General features: G+C 38.0%; 1 protein-coding gene across 9 annotated transcripts in view; it reads left to right on the plus strand.

The window, feature by feature from the left end:
* PKIB (cAMP-dependent protein kinase inhibitor beta) overlaps nt 1-25,468 on the plus strand; it is a 98,907-nt gene that overhangs the window by 17,877 nt on the left and 55,562 nt on the right. For all 9 annotated transcript variants that reach the window (XM_070556924.1, XM_070556921.1, XM_070556919.1 and 6 more), the window contains one exon: nt 5,252-5,349. Coding sequence is in view for 1 of the 9 variants with exons in the window: in XM_070556918.1 (XP_070413019.1) it covers nt 5,252-5,349 (98 nt within the window). In the remaining 8 variants the exon portion in view is untranslated. The remainder of the gene's footprint in view (nt 1-5,251; nt 5,350-25,468) is intronic.

The raw sequence follows: 25,468 nt of genomic DNA on the forward strand, positions 1-25,468 counted from the left end.
TAAATCGAAAGTATATTAAGCACAGTATGTGCCAGGCATTGTTGTGTATGACTTAAAATAAGCATGTCATTTAAATCTCCCAACAACTCCATGTCATAGATACTATTATTACGGATATTTTACATATGGAAAAGTGTAGGCCTGCCCAGAAAGGGTAAGTGATCAGGCCAAATGTGCACAGTAAAGATTTATAATCAGAAAGTCTGTCTTCAGAATGTGTGCTCTCCATCATCACAGTATATATATATATATTTTGAGGAAGATTAGCCCTGAACTAACATCTGCTGCCAATCCTCCTCTTTTTGCTGAGGAAGATTGGCCCTGAGCTAACATCCGTTCCCATCTTCCTTTACTTTATATGTGGGACGCCTACCACAGCATGGCATGTCAAGCGGTGCCATGTCCGCACCCAGGATCCGAACCAGCGAATCCTGGACCGCTGAAGCAGAATGTGCGCACTTAACAGCTGTGCCACCGGGCTGGTCCCAGAAAGTACCACGTTATTTCATGAAGAGAACCCAGTTGGTATTCACAACAAGCTTGTTTTTACCTTAAAACAATATAATGAGAATGCAAGAGAGTGAAAACTATGCAATCATTTGTTTTGTTATTTTATTTATTCATTTATTTATTTTTATTTATTTATTTCTTTCTTTCTTATTTTAGTTTCTTATTTTATTCTTTGGGCCTATAGTCTACAGCAGGAAGCCTTTTTAAGCAAGCTTCTTTACATCCATCCAAATTCTATGAATGTGAAAGGTAAATTCTGCAGGCATTTAGCACTGAAGTCGTTTCTCTTCAGTGTGAGATGTGAAGTATATTTTCTTTGGTGTATGAGATGTGAAGGAAGGGGAAATGGTTAAAAGAATAATTAGAGGAAGTGAATAAGTAAATTGTTTTTGAGTCAGTTCTCAAAAAAAATTCATTTTCTTAGAGCTTTGAGATAAGAACCAAAATAATAAGCATCAAGGAACTTCTGTTTAGTCATAAGAAAAAAGTCGTATAGAGGAAAAGTTATATATAAAATCTAGGTCAATAGTTCAAGAATCTTGTGAGTCATTATGGCGCATAGTGGATCTATCACAGACTTTAGAGTCAGACAGAGCTGATCTTGATTCCTGTCTTTGTGACTTATTAGCTATGTGACCTTAGGGAGGTATCTCACCATCTCTGAGCTTTGAATCAAGTCCACTATGTGGTAGATTAATTGTGATGATTAAATGGAGGAAAATGCAAAGTGTAAAATGCAAGGTTTGTGATGTAGAGCAGATGTTACTAACTGTTCAAATCCCTTTATCTCCTCTTCCTCCCGGCAGCAGCGCCAACGACAAAGTAAAAAGAGAGTTTATCCTGGGAGCTGAAGGGTCAGGGGAGTCTCACAGTGGCATTATGGGGTCAAAGTTTATCAACATTTTTAAGACTCTTGGTCAACTTTGCCAAATTGCTGTGTAAAAGCAGTTGTACAATGCAGTCAGTACATTTTTGATTAGAAAACCTGATTGTACTTGGCTATTTCAAATGTTGATGGTATTGACTTGCAACTAAGAAGATGATTAGACTGGATGTTTAACTGTTTTTATTAGCTGAATCTGAAACACGAATATATCTCTAATTCTTAGTTATTTTCTTCAGTTCCTCTTAATTCATTCTTCAGCTATTGATGTTTCAATCAAAAGATTTTTTTAATTAATAATTTCAGATAAGTTAGAAATGTGACACTTAGATACAGTTTTGATTTTGTTTATCTGTGTATATTTATTACCAACTAGTCTAGCTTTACCCCTTTGTCCCCTGAAATAGGGTCTGTGTTTCCTCCATGGTATCTACCACATTGTAGACAATAATATTTGCTGAATTAATGAATTGACAAACAGGTTATTTGCAATTTTATGCACATACAATAACCATTAAAGCTCTTGAAAATGTTGCAATTGCCAAAGATCTAGTTAGTAGGTTAGTTTAAAAACTACAACAGTTGTAGAAATCAGGCATATATAGTAGGAAAAAATAGAAGAGAATAGGCTAAGTGTCAGTTAGAGGGAAACCTAAGAATAAGTAAATAAAAGAATTTGAATAGAATGATGCTGATTTTGTGGTGAACACTTTTATAAATGAATACACAAGTTTTCCGTATTTTCACAAAGTTATAAATTCATCTTTTTAGGTGTGCATGGAGTAAGAGTGAGCGTAAAACATTTGCAATGCTTCATTTTAAAGCTATGATATATCTTTTGCTCATGCAAGTACAGATGCATGAATTATCCATTCACTAATCACTAATTGAGTACCAACAGCATATCTCACTAAGTCCTGTAGATGGATGAATAAAACATGGCCATTCAAGACGTTCACAGCCTGCTGGAGAAGACTGATACACACACACAGCTGTAATGCAAGCAGACGGTGATAAGTGCATCAGAGAGTTATGAACAAAGGGATCCAGGGGCAGGGATTATGATTAATACCCAACTGGTGCAGTTCCAAAGAGCTTTACAAATGAAGCAGCGTTTGAGTTGGGCCTTTAAAGATGGTCTAGGGCCTGCTCCTGAGAGTGAAGGGTGATGCGCATTCTAGATGGAAGAAGCAGGATGTTTTTTATGTGGCCTGTTCATGCAATTCTTTTGGCATTCATTGCCAGCCTCTTGTGGCCAGGGGGGCCAAACCAGCCACGCACAGGAGGAACTCAGGAAGAATTGGTTTTTGAATATCTGAGTGAATGAATGAATGAATGAACAAAATTATAGATCCTTCTTAATATGGGACAATAATTTTCAAAGAAAAAAATTATACTTCATTGAGTGTTGTTTTTCTTCACAGGAAAATTTAAACTTTGTGAACTCTAATTAACATTCATCTCACCAAATTTTAAGAAAATATAGCTGTGGTCTTTATTCCTACCACTCTGCTCTTCTCGTTCTATACTTAATTTCTACAGTTTCATGGTTTGTTTAGATACATGAGTTCAAATATATCCCCCTGGTTTTCTTAGTCTCAAAGTAAAACTTCCTTGAACTGAGGCCACACTGCTGCTTGTATGTGAAGTGATATTGGGTTGATATTTTTCATTTCCTTTTTAGAAGCAAAACAAACTCTTCCTGTTATATATGTTCCACATTCTTCAATTAAAAACCTACAACACAATGATGGAGAATAGGCATATATTTCCCATTAGAAAGTGTCCAGGAATATCTGGAGTCCTTAGCTGGGTTTCAAGGAGATGGTATTAACATTTGTGCCACAGATGACAGTTGGGTTATTTTAGTCAAACAGCAGTTTGAGCCAATTAAGATTTGTCACTGTTTTGAGCTCCTTTGCCTTTTCTTTCCCTTTTAGATTCAGCATGTCTTGGAAATTCAAATATATTAGCGTATGATTCCTTTGGTATTTTTTTTCCCTTTGGAAGTCAAAACAAAACTCTTTACAACATTGCAATCCCAAAAGGACTGTGACCACGGCTACCTTTCCAGGATCCCAATCTGAATCTAGTGTTAAGCACGAGAAGCACAGTTTTTACTTTTGTAGTTCTTCAGGGAGGGTAATAACAATGCTGCAGAATTGGTATTTTATTGTATGTGATCTTCCTTGATTCCCAGAGCAACCTGGAGAGATCAGCAAGATAAATATTTTCATCCCCAGGTGATAAGAAAGGCTCTGTCATTTACCTATAAGAAAGGAGATGAGTGCTCAGAGTCAACAGCTGATAGATGGGTGAGCTGGAACTGGGGCTAAGTTCAGTGCTTCCATCTCTATATTGTAGTGCCCTTAGGACTTTCTTTTACTGGATTACTTGTAAGCTATGAGGAAATGTGAGAAGAAAGGAAAAGAGAAGAGTAATGGAATTATTTGAAAATTAACTTAAAATATGGCTAGCATAATGTTGTTGGCATGTGGGGAAAAAGATACTTTATTTGAGAATCGTGGTGAAATATTTCCGCCATATATAATTCTTAGGTTTTATACAAATTAAAAATTCAGTTACTGTTCCGATGTGAATGGTCTGTGGAACATGGATTGGAAGGAACATGCCTCGAACCAGGGACTAGTGAGAGATGTCATCATCTCTGTAAGAGTTCATGAGATGGAGGAAGGTATGAGTAAGAAGCTTCGAGCTAGATGGTGCCTAGGGGGATGAACTGGAAGGAACAGTAAGCTGAGGAACATTATGAGCCTAGAATAGACAGAATTTGGTGGTTTATTAGGAAGAAAGAGAGGAGAGAAGAAAACAGCAGACAGCACTGGACTCTTCCCCCATTCTGAATGATTCTAGTAAAGTTAGACGGCTCATACAAGCATAGGAATTTTGACATTCCTGGCCCTACACTTTGCAGAAAAAGGAACAGATGATCTCTATAATATGAAAGAAACATGGCTTTCTCATCTAGGACAACTAAGTGTTTACTATGTGTTTGCTCAAATGTGTAGACTGCCCAAGTGAAAGGATGGCTCAGTTGTAGCCACCACTTTCAAGAGTATATTTGGAAATGAAGGTAACTAAGTTGTTTTTTGTATTATTGGTTTTAAAATGGGGGCTTTTGATATATACATACCTAAAAGGATATGAACAGGAAAACCATGCAAGTGGGTCGGATGCCTATTCATAGCAAATTTTCAAGTTATCTCTTGATGCTGAAGCGTTGTATGTGGGCTGGATTTTACTGGGTTCATTGTCTCTTCCAGAATTGCAATCACCATATCATATAATTGAGGGAAACAGTGTCCTTGCTCCCCGGTATCGGAATTCAAAGACAAACTGCTACAGGGATTTACTGCTTTTAAAATCATACATTTGAGGAAGGCTGTCACTCAGCGTACTTTCAATAGAAATTTGAGAAACTGAAGAAAAATATATATATTGCTATATCGTTGATGTTGCTATTTAGTAGGAGTGCCTCTAGCTGCTCATGTTACACAGTCTTATAGCAAAACACAGGAAAGATTGCTCAAAATACAATTGATGGGTTTGAATGGTGAACAAAAAAATAAAAAGAAACACACTCCTCATTTATAAGGGAGTATTGGGATGCTTACTCAAAGAAGAGATTCCATCCTCCTATAAATCAGAGAAGTATAAAAGAAAAAGAAATCAGGATGAGGAATGAAAAAATAACATTGAACAGTGTTGGAAAATTGTGTAGTATTTGGCATTAAATTAGATGTTATTGTCCAAGGAATCATTTATTTTTTCCAAAAGACAGAAGGAACAAAAGATATTTCTCTTAATAAATCTTCTTTCCTCCTTTGTTTCCTTCAGGGGTCATGGGATACTGAAAAGCCACTCCATCAAGAGAAATCTGGGGGAAGCTGGAAACCATCAAGTTATTGAGGCCACACGGGGCAGAAGACATAGAGGTAGGTACACATTTGATCCATTGATCCTGCTATTATTCCTGAAAATATCTTTGTTGCTATAAAGCCAGAGGATAGCAAAGAAAAGCTAGCATGGGAGGTCTTTATTTTAGAAAACAAATCAATATAGTTTAATCAGAGCTTCATAGAATCTATTATTAATGTTAAATGAAAAGGAAATAATGCATGTCGAGAACTTGAGATACACATTTCCATCTGTGTCTGCCAGGGACCAGTGATCAGCACAGCGACCAAGCTTGGTTTGATGTTTACATTTGTTGCTGGGCTCATTTAAATTGTTCTCAGCAGAGGCAGCTGGTCCACCAAAATAATGTTTTAGATTTATAGCCTTTAAGACAGAAGAGAAGCTCATAATGTTACCTATCAGGTCTTATAAACTTACTACTATTCTAATACTAATCTTCTCAGAGACCATAGTAATAGATTTATAATCAGTACGTACAAGCAAATTTTCTTGATGAAGCTGACTGGGTGACATAAATCTCAAATACTTTTTTGAGAAACAGGTTTCTCTGTGCTGGTGATATATATCTATATATCCATATAGATAGCGTTTGTTTTATATGTATAAATGCATATATATAACAGTGATATATACATATATAAAAGACATCTATTTGTGTAGGTGAATATAAATATATATAGATCTCTGTATATACTCATCTGTATATGTACTATCATACTGTATGTATCTCTATATACTCATATTCACCTACACAAATTACGTGTCCTTTAAACATGAGGCTACATTCCTGTTGCAATCTTATTAATATTTCACAACACTTCTGTTATGATGGTAGGGTATGTATTTGAGGCCACTTCAATCCTGTTGTGCTGTGTTTTCCCTCCTGGAGTGAGAGACTGGCTCCCTTGTTGCTGTTGAGACGGTGGATCAGAGAGGATGGAGTCAGCTGCAGCCCTTGCGAAGGCTCTAACATCCTCCTCCCACTCTCGGATTCCCAGGAGAACAAAGCTCCAAGGGAACAGGAAAGAGTGGAAGACATTAAATTTGGTTTAGGCTCATTGCCTGGTTTTCTCAAAACCAGCACAACTTTCCTTTTAACCTACCATGGGTTCATTTTCATGTGTTATCAGAGCATTTTTACTTCAATTTAACTTTTAAACTTGTGTCAGCAGAGAGTAATATACCTTAATTGAATCTACCATTTATTTTGAAGGAATTTCACACCAAAAATGTTATCAAAAGCCTTCATATTTCTACATAAACAACTAAAATCTCCATAATAAGGAAAAATAGCAAGTAAAATCATAAACATTGACTTTTTCTTTAAGGAAAATTAAAACTAACATATAAAATAATTGATGGAGTCTTTATTGTGGCTGGAGTGTATAGTGATTTATAAACATAATCTGATGTAATTCTCACGGTATCTCTGTGTGGGGAAGATAAGGAAGGTACGGTTATTCCCTGTGATAAAGCGCACCTTGCCAAGTGCACACATTTAACTAGAGGGTGGTGAAGTTAGGATCTGAGCCTAATTTTATCTGATACTTAAGCCTATGTCCTTGACCAGCTTGGATAGAAAGATTTGGCAGGAACTAAAATACTCTGTTTAGATGAGCAAAGTATCTTGTTTATATCAGGTATTTATAATCAGTGGTTGAAAATACACACTTTTAAGGAACACATTATCCCATGCTCTATGAACTCTACAAAAGAGATGAAGCATTTTTCTGACTCATTTAGTAAAAAGTGTAATACTAAAAAAACAAAAAACAACCTAGTAAAAGTAGCACAAGAAAGAAAAATCACAAAAATTCATTGCAATGTTAGATACGGGAAATCTAACGTTGTAGAAATCAACAAAACAATAAAATAGCAAATGGTGTTTATTCTAGGAATGTACAAGTGGCTCAATATTGGGAAATTTGTTAAAATAATTTCATAGTCTAAAGAATAAACTAAAGAATAAAACTCCTATTTTTTTACTTCCTAATAGATTCCAAATGACATTTGATAAAATGCAGCTATATTTCTTTTAAGAAAACACAGATAAGTACAACATAGTAATTTAGGAATAGAGAGATGTTATTAAATTGTGAAAAAACAATTTCAAGAAAACAGACAAACGTTAGAGACTTGCTACATGCCCAATTGCATCACCTATAGTTAGCATTGTTCTATAAATTTTAGCCAATGCAATAAATTTAAACAATGACTAACATTTTAAAGTTCTTATAATATATGCTAGAATTGGTTCTAAATACTTTATAAATATTAATTCATTTAATCTTCACAACAATCTAAGAGGTATGAACTACTATCATTCTCATTTTACCAATTAGGAAGCTGAGGCTCAGAGAAGCTAAGTTGGTTGGCCAAGGTCACACAGCTAATAAGTGGTAGAGCTGAATTAGAACTCAAGTGCTTTAACTTATGAGTCTTTAATCTTAAGTAGTACATGCTGCTTCTCAAAGGTTATAATTATTAGAAAAGAGGTGATATCTTTTTTCCTTAAAATGTGTACATTTTTTGCTGTTAATAGGTGGCTTTTTCTTAGGAAGCTTAAAGGTCTTGGTCCTAGGGTTGGCTAACAGCCATCATCGTGTCCTACTTATAAAGCCTTTTAGGTCCTCGTGAAGTTATATCCTTGGCAGATCCATCCTGCTGGCTCATAAGACATGCCTGGAAATATACAAATCTAAAAAAAAAAAAAATACAGCTTAGACCCGAGCTCTAATACCTTTGCTAAACAAATGTTAGTTTAAGCATGCATCTTTATTTGTTCTTAGATACACACTTAGCATACGTGTTATTGACCATCCTCAGAAAATGGCCTGCAAGTAGCCAAAAGAAATGTAAAAAAGGTTTTCTTCTTCTTATGAGTAATAAAAGCAAAAGTTAGGCTTAGCCATTTTGTGTTAAATAAGAGTCACAAAATCAAACAAGCACAACTCTAAGATAAAGAAATAAATCTTGTTAATTTTCATGCTAGCCAGGCTGTCACTTTTGAAGACTGTTAAAAAGCTATTTGTAAATCTTGAATTCTGGAGGGGAAAACGGGCAACAAAGCAAATAAAACAACCAACAATCCTAAGAGCAGAACAGACACCTTTGTAAAGGAGAGAAAAGGGAATGTATACGAGAGTGGGGGTGGTCATTGACAGTTTAGCCTAATTACGACTGATGAAAACAAGTGTTATTTAATGTTCATAGTATTTGCAAAACTCATTTTCTCATTCCTTCATTCAGTAAATATTTACTGAACACGTACGTCATTTACCCTGTGCCAGGCACTGTTGTGGGCACTGAGGACACAGAGCTGAAGACACTTTGCAATTCCCCAGGGTTTGCGAACTGCCAGAATGGAAATGCTGATTGGAGAAAAACTGACTAGTGGATTGTGAGGAGACCCAAAAGAGCGTATATTACAAGTGGCTGATGGTCAGTACTTTGAGGAGGTCCTAGGAAGGACGTGCTCACTTTCTTCAACCACGTGAGGAATGTCATCTGTTCTGTGTGACTGAGGAGGGTGAGCAGATGGGAATCAGAGGAAGACACATTTTTTTTTTTTTAATCAAAGGAATGGCTGCCTGAAATTATAACAAGCTAATTCTGGTAACCGAGATGGTTCCAGAAGCTTCTTACCACTAGGAAGGAATATAGCACAAAGGATTCATATACGGGATGGCGAGGGGCTGGGGATGAAGGGTTGGTAGTTAACTCGTCTTTGAGGACAAAAGTTCCAGGATCTGTTATTGAGATCACTGATGTGGAAAGGGCTTCCCTGAAGACAGTGCAGTAAGGGACTCCGAGGCCGCTTTGGAGTCAGGCACACCAGCTTTGCACTTAACTCTTAGACTTTGGCCAAATTTCTTATCTCTGAGCCTTAGTTCCTACATTGGAGACATGGAGATAGTAATTGTATATGTCTCACAGGACTGGGGTAAGAATGGAATAAAATAATGAGTGTAAACGAACTAATTTAAAGTGTTCAGCCTATAACAGACACTCAAGAAATGGCACTGTTATTATGGGGACCTACAGTCTTATCTTGGGATAATGCCTTAAGCAATCCAGAAAGTTAAAATGATGCCCATTAGTGTAGAAAGTCCCTCTCTCCCTAACCGGAGATTTATAAAAACAAAATCTTTCTGAAATGTGCAGTGAGAAATAGTAAACATGTTTGACATTACAAAACACATGGGACCAGTTGTTCCATTTGTTAGCATTTGCTTATTATTTGTCTGTCCTTAGATACTGGAAAGATTCCTTTTTTAGCTTAGTCTCTAGCTCTTTGAATTATACTAAGCGACCTATATTGTCAACCTCTTTTTGTCATGGCAAAAGGGTCTTGGACAATGCGTTATGACCTGTACGGTGTGTGTTAGATGAGTTTTAAAGTTGTCGGGGCTTTGGTTGTAACTCAGTATCTGTGTTGCAATCAGTTCCTCTGTTTCAGTCATGTTGCTGGTATCAACCGTCAAATAACTTGAATTAGCCATTAAGAAGGCCAATAGGATCTCAGATGGTTGTTCTACAGCCAGGTTACGCCAACATGAGCCAATACAGCAATTGCTGGTTGCCTGTAATATCAACTCAACAGACTGTGGTTGACTGGGAGTTATGCTTACCAGCTAAATAAACGAGCTATTTCAATACTCTATGCTTACTTTTCCAGGCCTATCTTTGATTAGCTCCATCTTCTCTGTGTTTCCGTAGTCCATGTGCTGTTTTCCACTAGGTAATTTATACATTCAGACCTTTAAACAATGCAGAGAAGAACAAAGAATAAAATCAATTCCAACCTCACAGAATTGACACATTTTGTTTGATAATATTTGCTTGAAGTCTTCTTTAAAGAAATAAAGTGCCACAATTAGTTGTCTCCTTTCGGAAGCATCTATGAATTAGTGTGTATTGTTCCAATCCATTTTGTACTTTTACCCATGTATTTATGCAACCATTCCAATATTTAGCCCTGGTTTGTGTTTTCAAAATTTATGAAAATAATGTCACACTGCTTTTCACAGCACTATGTTTTTGCGATCTATGGAGTTATATATAGTTCTAGCTCTGTTCTCTCTGGTGGAATTTGTGTTTTCCTTGATAAGACATTTGCTGTTTACATCTAGTGGCCTTCACTACTCCTAAATTGGGCCTATGGATGACAGGATGTTATTGCTGGAAGAGTTAGGAGAAAATATTTTTTTTCCAATTTATGTCTTTATATATTATCAACACTGGGAATTTTTGAAAATGACAAAAGCAGAGCCAGAGGGGAAGTCAGGAAAATGTAAATAAACTAGGACTTTCCCAGGCCAACCACAATGGAGGATTAACCTGCATATGAAGAAAACAAGGCTGGCTTGGGGTGAAATGACTTTCTGGGTTACACAGCTGGTTAATGGCCTTGAAATACCATTCCTTGAAATACCCAGCCCAAACCTCAAAATCAAACAATTGCATAGGGAAGATACAGAAAGCTTTCTAGTCTTTTGTTCTTTTCATCATGCTACTTATGTTTAAAAAGATGTAGAGAAGTAAGATAATGGATTCTTAGGACCACCTCATCAGGAAAGTGCCTGATATTCTGCTTCAGAATGGCTGGTTACGGTATGGTTTTAATCCATCATTTTTTCCTTATGATCGCTCTCTCCCTGTGCAGGTAAACCTAACTGTTGCCTCTTTCCCCTGGATAAAACACTCTGTCCCAGTTGTCCCAATAGGTAGTGGAATGTGGCCAGGTAAATCAGATTTCACTGGTGATCAGAAGTCATCTCTTTTCCAGTTACTCGTCAGCTTCATTTTGCTCTGCACTTGTCTTTTTAACAGGTGGCCAGTTAAGAAATGGGACGTGTCTGTTTCTGCAAGGTTTGGGTGTGCCAAGATTGTGCTGGAGATAGAGAACTGACTGGCTGATTAACTAAGGCTTTTCAGTTCCAACTCAGGTCTGCAATTTCCCTGAACCAGACCCAGTCTCGGGTGTAAGGTGGTATTGCAATTATATCATTTATAGTACATGGAGTTAGGACAAATGATTCATCATTTCATTTTTATTTTAAACTTCTAAACTAATGCAACTCCTGGGATTAAAAGTCTTGCAAATGGTTTTTAAATTTTACTTGTTTCAAAGTTGTTTTCCCAAGATGTTTTATACATTTACAAGATAAACAAAACCAGTATTCTTGACTACATGCTGGAAAGTTAGGTGATATATTGAAAGTGAAGATTTATCTTGTGTTAAGTATCAAGTTGCACCTAATTATGTTCTTATTAAAAGTGTGCTAATTTGATTATTTTACACATAAATTCAGCCTATAAAGTCCTAATTTACAGATGCTTGAGAACAGACAGTATTTTGATTGTCAGCCTATTATCCTGCCTTGTAAATAACAAAGAAATTTTAACTATAGTCATAAAAAATAAAAATCCATTGGTAGGGAAATGTAGGAACTTATGGTTGCTTTTAAACGCAGCCCTAAAAGGTCAAGGACATAACTGTTGAAAAAATGAAATCATTGTCCAAAAGCTGCGCATGAGCTGATTATTGTTTGTCTCAGATGATGTATCTTCAGATTGCTGGAAGATGTCATGAATATTTTAGCTGCTGCTGCTGATTATTATTATTTTTTAAATATTGGCACCTGAGCTTTTTTCTTCTTCTTCTTCTGCCCAAAGCTCCTCAATACATAGCTGTATATTCAAGTTGTAGATCCTTCCGGTTGTGCTATGTGGGATGCTGCCTCAGCATGGCCTGATGAGTGGTGTGTAGGTCCGTGCCCAGGATCCGAACCAGCGAAACCCTGGGCCACCGAAGTGGAGCAAGGGAACTTAAGTGCTCAGCCATGGCGTCGGCCCTGATTATTATTAGTCTTCAGTGTATAACGGTTCTGTATGTGTGGGCACGGCTGCTGCAGGGTGGCTGGAAGGACAGTGTCTCTCAAAGTCATATCCATGTTGCCTATCTGTGAAGACTCTTCTTTGGTTTAGTTTGGGTTTTGGTTATACGTTACTTGTTTGTTATGTGGGACATGGCTCAACTTTGTGAGCTGATGCTAGAGGGCTACCCAAAATGAGCCACTTCACTTAAAATTATTCTGCATGTTAGTTTGTGGAGTCTGTTTTCAGTAAATGCATATCATAACTTAATCACACCACATCACGTTGTAATTTCAACAGTACTTTATAATATTTCTTTGGCTGTTTTGCTTATGGCAATTTGCTAGCCCACCGTCTGGGATTTCCATAGTCTTTCTGACAGTAGGTGAACATTTGAATGAAACAAAAGATTTGGTGGAATGTTAGAAGTCAAATCTCTATTTTGTACCTTGCTTTGCCACTGCATGAGTCTTAGTCATTCAGAGATACCCTGCATTTGCGGCACAGCGCAGTGGAGCAAATCATTGAGGGCACATTTGAGTCCCTCTTGTGCCATTTTTTAGCTATTTGTCTTCAGGTAAATTACGTAACCTCTCTGTCTCAGGTTTCTTACTTGTAAAATGGAACTGACAATAGTACCTATCTTATAAAGTTATTAAGAAGATTAAATCAATTGATATTTGTGAAGCACTTTGAATAATGCCTATATGACTATTTGTTTAATAAATTTTTAATGTGATTGAATTTCATTGGGTCTGATTTCTATTAAGTGAATTTCCAGTTTCAAGCTCCTGTTTCTTACCTTTGTTTTGAACACCTTTAACTTATTAAACTTATGTTGGTGAAAACATTGTTTCTATGCAGAGTATTAGTGGCTACATGGTCTAACATTGACGATATTTTTGTCACTTGTTTTAAATTAAGGCCCTATGCATAACTAAAAAATTGTCTTAAAATTGGGGCAAAATATCTATATCATAGTTGTATAGACTGACAACCTCTCTAACTGGGGTTGGAACTTGTTTTTGTATTGTGTAGACATTTTATGTACCTTCTAAAGGGTTATCGTCACTTACTTTTTTCAATTTATGTCATTATAAATGTGCGGTTGGATGGCAGGCTCTTTGGAAAACTGAATTTGATTATTGCTTTTCACCTCTGTGGTGTCAGTGAAAATATTCCACTGTCTATCAGGTTTCTTTAGTACAGGTTGGTACACGACTTTTATCTTTTTAAGCATATCACACACCCATAACTCTTTGTGAAGCAATTCACAGTCTCTTTTAATTAAGCTTGAAACCTGTTAAATTGAAATATTTTGTAGGGCGTAGAGCAGTTTAATGTCAGAATCAGAACTTGGTGGTAGAGGGATGGATTCGTTTGTTTTTTAAAGACAGAACACACCCACCAGGGCGGAAGCAGCCATTGAAATTGGAACTCATTTCAGCTGATGGGAGAAAGTCCGGCCAAGCTGGTGGGCTTATCACCTGGAGAGAATGATGATGTCAACAGGAGGCTGTCCTGAGAGGCAGGAGGTCGGAGTCTGGGAAGACCAGGAAGATGCAGCAGATGGTGTCCCGGTGGGTGGGCGGGCCATGGTGACATAGAGTCTGGCAGTAGGTGATATCCAGGCAGATAAACAGAGATCTGATCACAGATAGTGGGGCTCCAGGGTTGGGGCTGGGACTGCCTCACATTCAGGCCCTAGGAAAGCTGGATAGGCTAGTGCAGAGGCCCATTTTGGAGACAGTAGAGTACTATCCAGGGCATTAAAGCAGAGACTCTTATGTGGGGCCACAGGTTAAAGGGAACTTGTAACACCCTTAGTTTTGGGGGATGTGTGATCTGGAGGGAGACTAGAGTAGAGAGCCAGGCAGATCTTTATAGATGCTAGCTTTCATAGTCCTTAGTATAGACTCATGTGACTGTCTTTTGAAAATTGAGAAACTCAAGCGTGTTAATTACTAAACTATGCTTTACTTTGTTGCTACTGAGTTTATTGCTAGAAGGCACCTTTGATGTAATCAGCCTTGTCATTTTGTAAAGCTTGCAATAACCTTCAGATCAGACTAAATCCCATGCAGTTGAAACTGGCCACATGGAGCCTAGGTTAAGTGAAGCATACAGTATAGAGATATTATTCCCTACGCTTCTTGGATTTATCCTAAGGAGGAGGTCATGTATCAGGGAAGAAAAGATAAAATGAGAGGATTAGCAAGTAAGTGTTTTTTTCTGGCTGAGCTTGTTTGAAACGGAGGAGAAAATGGCATGTAAGTTGCTGAATTAATTTCCTTATAATGACATGGTGTTAACTGGCCTTTTCTCTGGCTATCACTGTTTAGGGGAATGTCAGACCTAGTTTTGCTACTTGGGAATGCTCTGCATCAAACTGGGGCCTCCACCTCCAAGGACTAAGAGAGAAAATTGGGCACTGGTTCTTTCGCTTGTGTCTTAGCTTTTAACAGCTTTCTGCTCCTGATCTAGATTTTATGCCTCTGACATATTTGTGGTTAAAGAAAAGAAACCCTCAAATGAAACAAAATTCAAGCATTCCCATTCCTTGCATTTTGAATTAAATCTTAGGCTGATGTTTGCTTATCTTTTTTAGATTTTACTTGGTTCTTATGAAATTCCAAAGCTTCATCATTGTTTCTCCAAGTACTGTTTTCAGTAGAAGAAAACTCATGATTCTTTCTAATAGACTTTCTTCATAATGGTGAATATTGTCTAGAAAACTACGCATTCATTTATCAAATGAGTTAATTCAAGTAATTAGGATCAGGATAAACTTGGCTGTCAGAAATCTAGTTTAAAATTCTGACCTTCTTTGTAGATTTGGGGCAAGTTATTTACCAGACTGTGTTTTAGTTTCATATCTCTTTCCACTATCTTCATAGAAATGCTGTATTTCTGGTATACCTTTGAGAATCGCAATGGATAATCAACCTTCCCTTTTTTTAATGGAAATTTTTTAGTGGAAATCACTTTAATATGTCCCACTCTTATATGCCCTCATAATTTGAACATAATTGTATTAGTCAGGGTTCCACCATAGAACAGAACCAGTAGAAGATATATATTAAAACACTTATTGCAAAGGATCAGCTTAAGTATTTGTGGATGCTGGCTAGAAGAGTCTGAAATTTTAGGGCAGGAAGGGCAGACTGGAAGCTCTGGGGCAGAACTAATGCTGCAGTCCGTACTGGCTTTCTTCTTCCTCAAGGAAAGCACAGTTCTGCTCTGAAGGTCTTTCGGATGATTGGATCAGGCCCACCCAGATTATTGAGAATCATCTCCTTTACTTAAATCAATTTATTGTAGATGTTAATCACATCTACAAAATTCCTTCACAGCAGCGTTTACATCAGTGTTTGATTGAACAAGTGGGGACCACAGCCTAGCCAAGTTGATGCATAAACTTGACCATCACAGTCCACTTCTTGTCGACTTAGCACCCATACCCATTTCCTCACATCAGACTTAATCTCAAGATCAAGACAACAACAAAGTCATACTTCCACCTGACATGATACAGCCATCCAGTGTGTAATTGAAAGCATGCTATCCCTTCCCCAGAAGAGGATGCAAGGTCATTGGGTGTTCACTCTTCTCCTCATGTCCTGTAACTTAAAATACAGCGATGTAAAGTCAGCTATTATTAATATATCTTATGTTAGATGATAAGCACACGAGAGGGAACAAAGCAAATATATTTGATACAAACATACACACACAAACATTATAACAAATAAGTAAGAAATACTTATATCTTAGAGTCCTCATTTCTGGAATTGGTCACATGGTCATAGCTGGTATTTACAACTCCCTTCTTCCACTACCCATTCCATATATTCCATATTCCCTTTGCTCTCAAGCAGGTACATCAGCTGTTTATTATTCTTTGCCTGGTGGGGTGACCCAAACCTTCATTCCCGAAGGGTCTGAGCCATTAGCAGTTGTTTTGTGGGTTTTATTGACTTGTGAATTGAACTGTGGTTTTCAATGGCAGTAATAAGAGACGCCCTAAGGGATCTCCTTTATTCCCGACCCTCCATTGTGTAGTACAGCCCAATTGCCACTTGGTAATCACCCCAGGCAATATAGAAACTCCCATCTTTTCCTATTGACTCAGAGGCCTGGGGAGCCTAAAGTGCCTGGTATCAGTCTTTACTCTCAGTTCAATGGAATTGTTGTGTCTCCTGGTGGAAGCACTCTTTCCTTTGAAACTACGACCCCTCAACCAGCAAAGCATAGGATCACAGGGATGGGAGGCAAAATTTTGCTAGGGATAATAGTGAGTGGTGCCACCCCCATTTATACCCCTTGATTCCTGGACCCATGAATCCTATCTGGGGAGACAGAATGTCATATATTGGATGCTGATTTAGAGTATATATAGCCTCTTGGAGGATATTGCCAGAGCCCCGTCAAGTACTGCCACCTCACAAGCACTGTAACTGCATCTTCAAAGGCCATCCCACTGTTCCATCATGCCATCTGCTTCAAGACGATGAACATGGTAATAGCAGTGAATGAGCATTGTTGGACTTCATTTGCTGTGAAGTGAACTTCTTGATCAGAAATAATGCTGTATGGAATACCGTGATGGTGGGTAAGGCATTCTGTAAATCCACATATGATAGTTTTGGAAGAAGTATTGCATTCAAGGACAGCATCTCTATATCAAGAACGTCTATTGGAGTAAGAGTAAAGCACCACTCCTTCTCTGGTGGAAGCAGTCCAGTATAATCAACCTGCCACCAGAGAGCTGGCTGATGATCCTGGGGAATGGTGCCATATCAGGAACTCAGTGTTGCGTCTGCTGTTGGCTGATTGGGCACTCAGTAGTGGCTGTAACCAGGTAGGCCTTAGTGAGGGCAACTCCATGTTGCGGAGCCTATGTATAATCTTTACCTTTGCCATCATGGCTGCTGTTCATGAGCCCATTGGGCACTGACACCAGGGGCTGTTAAAAGAGACACAGTATCCACAAAATAGGTCATCCTATCTATTTGGTTATCAAAATACTCCTCTGCTGAGGTCGCCCTTTGGTGAGTATTCACATGGAACACAAGTATCTCCTCGTTCTTACCCATTCAGAGGAGTCTATCCACATGCCTCTTCCCCAGATTTCTTTGTCACCACTTTCCAATCATTTTCTTTTGCAAATTACTGACCATCCAGTCAAACCATTGGTCACAGTCTATGAATCAGTACACTTTTGTACCTTTGGCTATTTTTCCTTCCAAGCAATGTGAGCACCTTTCAGCACTGTCAAAGGTCTGACCCCTGGGAGGATTTCCCTTCATCGTTGTCCTTCAGAGATTTATTAGAAAGGGGCTGTAGTGTAACAACTGTCTGCTTTCAAATGACGCCTTCATACCATCCAGAACCATCTGTAAGCCAGACCCAAGTTTTCTCTTCCTCAGTCAGCTAGTTTTGGGAACTCCCATGAGGCATTAAGTATGGACTGGTAGAGAGTAGGTAATGTAGCAAGAGTAGGGGCCATGGGCATTTGGGCCACTTCCCCATGTAATTTACTTAGGGCCTCCAGGGCCTGCTTGAGCCCAATCTTGTATAGACCTCCTCCAGTTGGTATTGGAGAGCTTCTGTGCATGCCCAGCTTTATGGCTTGGTGGTCAGACAGCAATCAGTTCACGATGTGCAGCTCAGCTTTCATGGTAATTTGGTCCCCATGATTGGGCATTCATTTTCTACTAAGGCCCAGTTGTGAGCCAAAAGTTGTATCTCAAAAGTAGAGTAGATATCTGCAGAAGAAGGTAGGGCTTTGTTCCAAAAGCCTCAGAGTTTGCGTTCTGATTTACCTATAGGGGCTGCCAAATCTCCAAGCAGCATCTCTGTCTGCCACTGGCTTTCATAGGAGAAGGCTGGGAGAAAGATCAACAGTATGAAATTTGAGGCAGTATAGCAGGTTCTCAATGGGAGTTAACCTCCCCTTCATTCAAAGGGCTCTGGGTCTGTAAACTAGGTCAAGACTAGGAATTAATTGAGAGGTAGTGACTCTGTTTTGATTATTCTAGATATACTTCTGTATATCAGCCCTAGAATTCTTATGTTTATACAGATCATGTAAGAATTTACTAGACCGTCCTTTATTTATTTCCTAGAGACACCATGGTCAGCTAGCCAACACCACAGGTCTCTCTCTGCAAGTCAGACTATTCTGATTACTGCTTTGGCTGTGCGGTCCACTATGGTAACCACATCTACATTTTCTTTGGTGATTAAGTGCTGCCACTTGGCCCTGTTGCCCTGGCACCCAATTTTTCCCATTGTATTTGGGGATTCCAGTTCAGCGGCAGCAATTCTCACTGTAATTTCTGACCTATAGAGAAGAGTTACCTAAGACTTCTTCAAGGATGCTGGGACTCCCCTCACAAATGTATTTCTCATAATCATAGTAAAGGTGTGTCCTTTGGATCCTTCAGGAGTCCAAAGAACAGGTTTTACATGATAAAGCCACCTTAACATTTATTCCACAGTATACCAAAGCAATTTGTTGTGGCATTTTGATTTAATATAATGTTGGTCCATTTTTCAACCAACCAACCAAAATGTTAGACCTCTTTCTAGCCCTTTGAGTCCAGAATCTCTGCTTAAGAAGCTCATATCATAAATTCATTCTGATCCAACTATATGTTCCTTCCACAATTATCCAATATCATTAATATCCATCCACATACATATTCCCTAGATTTCTATCCATATCAACTGGAAAAATCAGACATTTCTTTTTATGTGTAGCACACTTCTTCATGGGCCAAACTTTGTACCTCACCCTTTTGAACCTGCTGGAACATAAGTCTAGAAGCAAAGACGGGTGACGGGTAGGTCCTGAGGAGAATCAACGGTGTCTTGCAAGACCTGTACCTCAGGAGACTATTACAGGTTCTTCCAGAAAAGCAGGGGTTAACTTCCTCAGACAGGGGTGGAAGGGTGGCTTCTACTGGCAAAGATGACTCACAGAATTTAAGAGTTTGATATCCTCAGCTTCATTAGGATTCCCCAGATGTCTCCATTCCAATTTTCAAGATCCCATTCCTTCCCAATCGATGCCCTCACTTGAACAGAAGATGTTCTGCAAGGTTGGGAATTCAATTTGTGTTGTAATTCAGCAATTTAGAGGATGGGATTCTGGGTTTAAAATCTCAACCCTACAGCCACAGGAGATAAGCGTTTCCTTCTGGGTAGACACAGAAGCTTTCAGGTCATTTATGCAGAGGTTGAACTGGAAATCTCAAACCATGAGCTCATCCTTTTTTTTACTCTTTTCTGCATTGCAGTTTGGAGCAACTGGCCAAGAGAGAGATTATATAAGTATGGTTTATGTGATTATAGAGGCTGGCTAGGCGAGTCCAAAATCCACAGGGCAGGTTGGCAGGCTGGGAACTCTCTGGCAGCAACTGAAGCTGCAGTGTACAGGTGGAACTACTTCTTTCTCAGGGAAACTACTGTTCTGTTCTTTCAAGTAAGGCATGCCCAGATTATTGAGGATAATCTCGTTCACTTAAATCAATTGATTATGGATGTTAATCACATCTACAAAATTCCTTTACAACACCACCAGATTGGTGTTTGATTGAATAACTGGGGACTATAGCCTAGTCAAGTTAACACATAAAACTGACCTTTCTGATTGTTCAGTTTTGTTCTTGATAACTCATAGCCGTCACACACTTGTAGGCAGATGTAAATGATGTATCCACAAAGACTACAGCCAATTACTCAAGCACAGGCTCTCAAACTTGGTTTCTTGAAAAAGTTCTAGCTAATAGTTTGCTTTTGGGTCATTTATTTTTCCTACAAAAATAGAATGAAGTATTGCAGCTACAATATGCTTTTTGGTACCATAATGTGGTTGGTTTTTCTTTGCAAAGAGAATTAGCCGTAGTGACTTTTTCTCAACAGTTTTTTTTTCTTTTCATCCTCCAGAAAATCATCTTATCTAGGGTCTATGGCTATCAGCGTCTTTAAATTGACAATATTTACCTATTGATCTGATTTTGCTAAGAGGTTTAGAATTTAGTTTTATTTAGCTGAGAATTCTAGATTCTGTAAATCCCAGAAGGCTGGTCCTTGGATATCTGAGCTTTCTCAGTATCTTGTTTAGAATGTACTTCAAAAAAAAGAAGTTAGGTTGACGTGTGACTAAAATGTTATCTCTGCTAGGGGAAAGGGGCACGTTCCTGAGTGAACATTTGGTTGTTAATCACAAAACAAGATGACAGGGCTTCCTGGATTGCTTTTTCCAGGTGACTATCACCTTCAGCCAAGCTCACGTGACTTGTTTACTTGGAATAATGGTGTGTGTTCGGCCATTCTCTTCTCTTGTGTTTGTTCTGGTGGCCAAGTGGCAAGACATAAATTGCTTTGACAGGATTTCAGGTGCAATCTATGGCTGGGAGAAAGATTTTTGTGGGAAATGTCTAGGGCAGCTTAATCGATGCTTTACAATTCGAACAGATGGGAGAAGGGAGATTGGGAGAAGGAGGAGTCTGATTCCAAAACATGGACTTTTTCTTCCATATTGAACTCCCAGCATCCTATTTAATACAACTTGAAAGGATTGTTTGAAGAAAAAAAAAGAATTGGTGTTGAGGGCTTCCTGGCAATAGTCAGCAGCTCCCTCTTCATGGAGTGCTTTTCACATCTCCATTTATGATCAGCAGGACGTCACTTCTGTTTTATTTTAGAGCAGATAATCTTGGGGCTTGAGGCCAGCCAAACTCCTTCTGCTGCCTCTCCTGGTCTTTCGTTATTTTACCTTATCTTCCTAAGTGTAAGACGTTAGTTAAATTTTCTAAACCTTGGTTTCCTCATAAAGAAAATGCAGATAATTCAGAGCATTATGTTGGAATAAGGTGTGTGTGTGAAAAGTGCATGGTACAGGATAGGCACATAACAAAATGTATTTTCCTTGCTACCCCAGTCCATTTCCTGAACGTAAAAATATGTACAGAAATAGCATTTAGAGTGGAGATGAGAGTCGTCATTCGCGTCATTTCCTCTAGTCCTTCAGTTGTAGTTCCATAATTACATTCTAAAGGTAAACTCACGCTAGTTACTGTTTACTTTTAGAATATTGTTTGCATTAATAGGCATTTATTGAAAGTCTACGGTGTTCAGGGTTGTGAACCAAAGCTAGGGTGGAGCATAAATACCAACTGGCCTTATTGTGTGACTGTAGATTTTAAGAATGTAACCTACATTTTGGTATTCTAGCCTGAAACTCTAAAAGCAGATGCAAGCCTTGTTCCCTCCCGGTCATTAGTTGTTATATTTTTCTGTACTGATTTACTCTTAATCTGTTGGAATATTTTACACTCTCTTTTTATTCTTTTTTCATTTCATATCTTCTCACAATTTTAGTATTAAGAAGAGAAATTTTGACGTCTGAATTCTTTTTTTTTTCATTGCCGTAACATTGGTTTATAACATTATATAAATTTCAGGTGTACATCGTTCTATTTCGATTTCTGTGTAGATTACATCATGTTCACCACCCAGAGACTAATTACAATCCATCACCACACCCATGTGCCTAATAACCCCTTTCATCCTCCTCTCTCCCTCCTCCCCCTTCTTGTATGGTAACTGCCAATCCAATGTCTGTTTCTGTGTGTTTGTTTCTCATTGTTTTTATCTTCTACTTATGAGTGAGATCATATGGTATTTGACTTTCTCCCTCTGACTTATTTCACTTAGCATAGTACCCTCAAGGTCCATCCATGTGATCACAAGCAGCAAGATTTCGTCATTTCTTATGGCTGAGTAGTATTCCATTGTGTATATATACCACATTTTCTTTATCCATTCATCCCTCGATGGGTACCTAGGTCGCTTCCAGGTTTTGGCCATTGTGAATAATACTGCGGTGAACATAGGGTTGCATATATCTTTATGCATTCATGTTTTCATGTTCTTTGGATAAATACACAGCAGTAGAATAGCTGGATCATATGGTAGTTCTATTCTTAACTTTTTGAGGAAACTCCATACTGCTTTCCATAGTGGCTGCACCAGTTTGCACTCCCACCAGCAGTGTATGAGGGTTCCCTTTTCTTCACATGCTCTCCAACACTTTTTGTTTCCTGACTTGTTAACTACAGCCATTCTGATGGGAGTGAGGTGATATCTCATTGTAGTTTTGATTTGCATTTCCCTAATAGTTAATGATGTTGAATATCTTTTCATGTGCCTGTTGGTCATCTGTATATCTTTGGAGAAATATATGTCCAGATCTTTTACCCGTTTTTAATTTGGGTTGTTAGTTTTTCTGTTCTTGAGGTGTATGTGTTCTTTATATATTTTGGATATTCACCCTTTATCAGATATATGCTTGCAAATATCTTCTCCCAATTGTTAGCTTGTCTTTTCATTTTGTTGATGGTTTCCTTTGCTGTGCAGAAGCTTTTTAATTTGATGTAGTCCATTTGTTTATTTTTTCTATTGTTTCCCTTGTCCGGTCAGACATGGTACTTGAAAATATGCTGCTAAGACCAGTGTTGAAGAGCTTACTGCCTATGTTTTCATCCAGAAGTTTCATGGCTTAAGGTCTTACGTTCAAGTCTTTAGTCCATTTTGAGTTAATTTTTGTGGGTGGTATAAGATGATGGTCTGCTTTCATTCTTTTGCATGTGGCTGTCCACTTTTCCCAACACCATTTATTGGAGAGACTTTCCTTTCTCCATTGTGTGTTCTTGGCTCCCTTGTCAAAAATTAGCTGTCCCTAGATGTGTGGGTTTATTTCTGGGCTCTCAATTCTGTTCCATTGCTCTGTGTGTCTGTTTTTGTGCCAGTACCATGCTGTTTTGGTTACTATAGCTTTGCAGTATATTTTGAAATCAGCGAGTGTGATACCTCCAGTTTTGTTCTTTTTTTCTTAGGATTCCTTTGGCTATTTGGGGTGACATTTGAATTCTTTGGATTTAGTTTTTCAGGTACAAGAAAAATATGGGTCATATCAGTTCATTTTTTTGTTTATACTGCTAATATGGTTAGAAATTCAAATTACTTTTGGCCTTCATGTTTTCCTTCCTGCATTCAGCTCATATCCAGGGATTTTTAAAATTCTTATATATAAGTACTATATAGTTCTTTATCATCATAAGTATTCATTCATTCAATAAAAATATATTGAAGGCCTGCCTACTAGGGCCTGAGGATGCAATAAAAATGGAAATGGTACCTGCCTTCATGGAGGTAACAGTCTAGTAGAGAAGATAGACATAAATAAACATACAAATATATAGCTACAATTGTGATGGGTATTATGGAAAAAAATGTAGATTGCTAGAGAGACTAGACAATATTTATAGTGCTAAAAGAAGTAACTTAATTTTTTAAAAAATTAGATAGCCAATAAAAGAAAGCTTATAGGAAAATAGTCATTTTAGGTTTTATTCTTCTATATATAAAACACTGAGAGAGAAACAACTATTTGTGTTCTGTGCAGCTATAGGGTTTTGAAACTTAGAAACTTAAGAAGATGCTTGAAATTGCAAAATCTGAGCTCAGTGGCAGTGTTATACTTTAGAATTTTTTTCTTCCCTTGATAGTAATTTATCTTTCATGGTATTGCGAGTTTTGTTCACCTGGATGTAATATTCTTAGATTTTTTTTTCTTTCTAACTAGGAATCTTCAGTTTTAGCACCCACAAATGTTTATACCTAAAAACAACAATTGGTTATTGAGCTATTGTGTGTGACAGCAGAATCTGATCAGGGTCGTGTTTATCTCTATTAAATAACAAATCCAGTAAATCTGTTACATAAAAGAATATCATGTTCCAGACATTATATCATCAAACTTTAAATGCTCTTTTAAAGAATAGTAACAATAGCATAAATCTCATTTTTATCTTAGGTGAACCAAACACTAAGATGTTAAGTATATTCCTAAACAATTGAAAAAAAATCAGTTCATGGAGAATTAAATGAGATTTCTTTACTTAAACAGATTTTAAGTATGGTACTTGAATTTGAAGAAAATAAATCTTGCCCAGCTGTTGTTTGGTAGGGAATTGCTCCTATAACATCAAGAAAAGATTTTTAGCCAAACTGTTTTATTAGTGCTGAGAATCATCCCCAGGTGTGTCACCTGGCTGGTTCTCACTCCTCTGACCTTGGCTTCACAGTGCAGAGGGACCATGCAGCTATGGCTTTAGGCATGAGGCCAGCCAGTGAGAAGCCCAGCTGGGAGGATGAGGAGGCAAGGAGGTTGATGGAGTTGGGATGCCTGGGAGTAGGAGTTCCCCTCTGGGAAACAAGGACATCCCTGGACTGTATCTGTGGTACTGAGGGTGTAGAGGCAGAAGTGGCTTAGGTTCTGCAGAACCGGAGGGAAGGTAAATGATTTTGTCAATGAGGACAAAGCCACCAGTGATCCACATGCAGCTCCACCTGGTTCACCATCTCCAACAAGCTGCCTCTGATTTCTCTATCCAGTTTAGGTCCTCCTTGAGTTCTCGTTGTTCCCTAACAGCCTAATTTTCCCCTTTATAGCCCTCATCAAGACTAAATTATGTATTTGATTGCTTATATATGTCCTATAGTCTCCTTAGTCTTTAGGATCTTGTCTTTCTTGTTTACCAAGTACCCCCCTGCCCCTGCACACTAGCTTCTAGTTCTTCAAAGCATATTTGTTAAATGAATGAATGACAAGCAAAGCTTTTGATTGGTTGCTCTTGGCTTTTCCCTTTATCCAATAGAACTGGAGTCTAAAACTGCTGCTGTTGGCTACTTATTCATTTGGATCTCTCATGAATATCACCAAAATGCTCAGAAATGTTCGTGTTTTCCTTCAGAGTGGTTATTCAGGTGGCTTGCAATAGGTGTTGGTGATTGTTTACACCAAAAATGCAGCTATTCATCATAATTTAGTATCACAATTTAAGTCATGTCATTACTCTTTATTGATAACATTGACTGATGTTAAGATGATATTTGGGGGCTATTTAGCTTTAGTTTTGAGGGTAATATGTAGAATTGGTAGAGAGGGGAATTTATGAGTGAATGATTCCAGAAGTATTTGGATTGTCTCCTGTTTTGGGGATATCTGCATGCTGCTTCCTTTTTCATCATGGTTAAGCAAGAGCTGCTTGGGATCTTCCTTATGTTGATGTTTCCAACAAACTCTATTGATATTTATTGAACTCTTTTTCCACTGCGTGTTTCTAAGCTTTGAAAGATTAGGGAGTAATTCAACTTTTGGTCATATCTCAGTGAACTCAATAA

This window comes from Equus przewalskii, chromosome 9 (genome assembly GCF_037783145.1).
Source record: "Equus przewalskii isolate Varuska chromosome 9, EquPr2, whole genome shotgun sequence".
Lineage (NCBI taxonomy): Eukaryota > Metazoa > Chordata > Mammalia > Perissodactyla > Equidae > Equus > Equus przewalskii.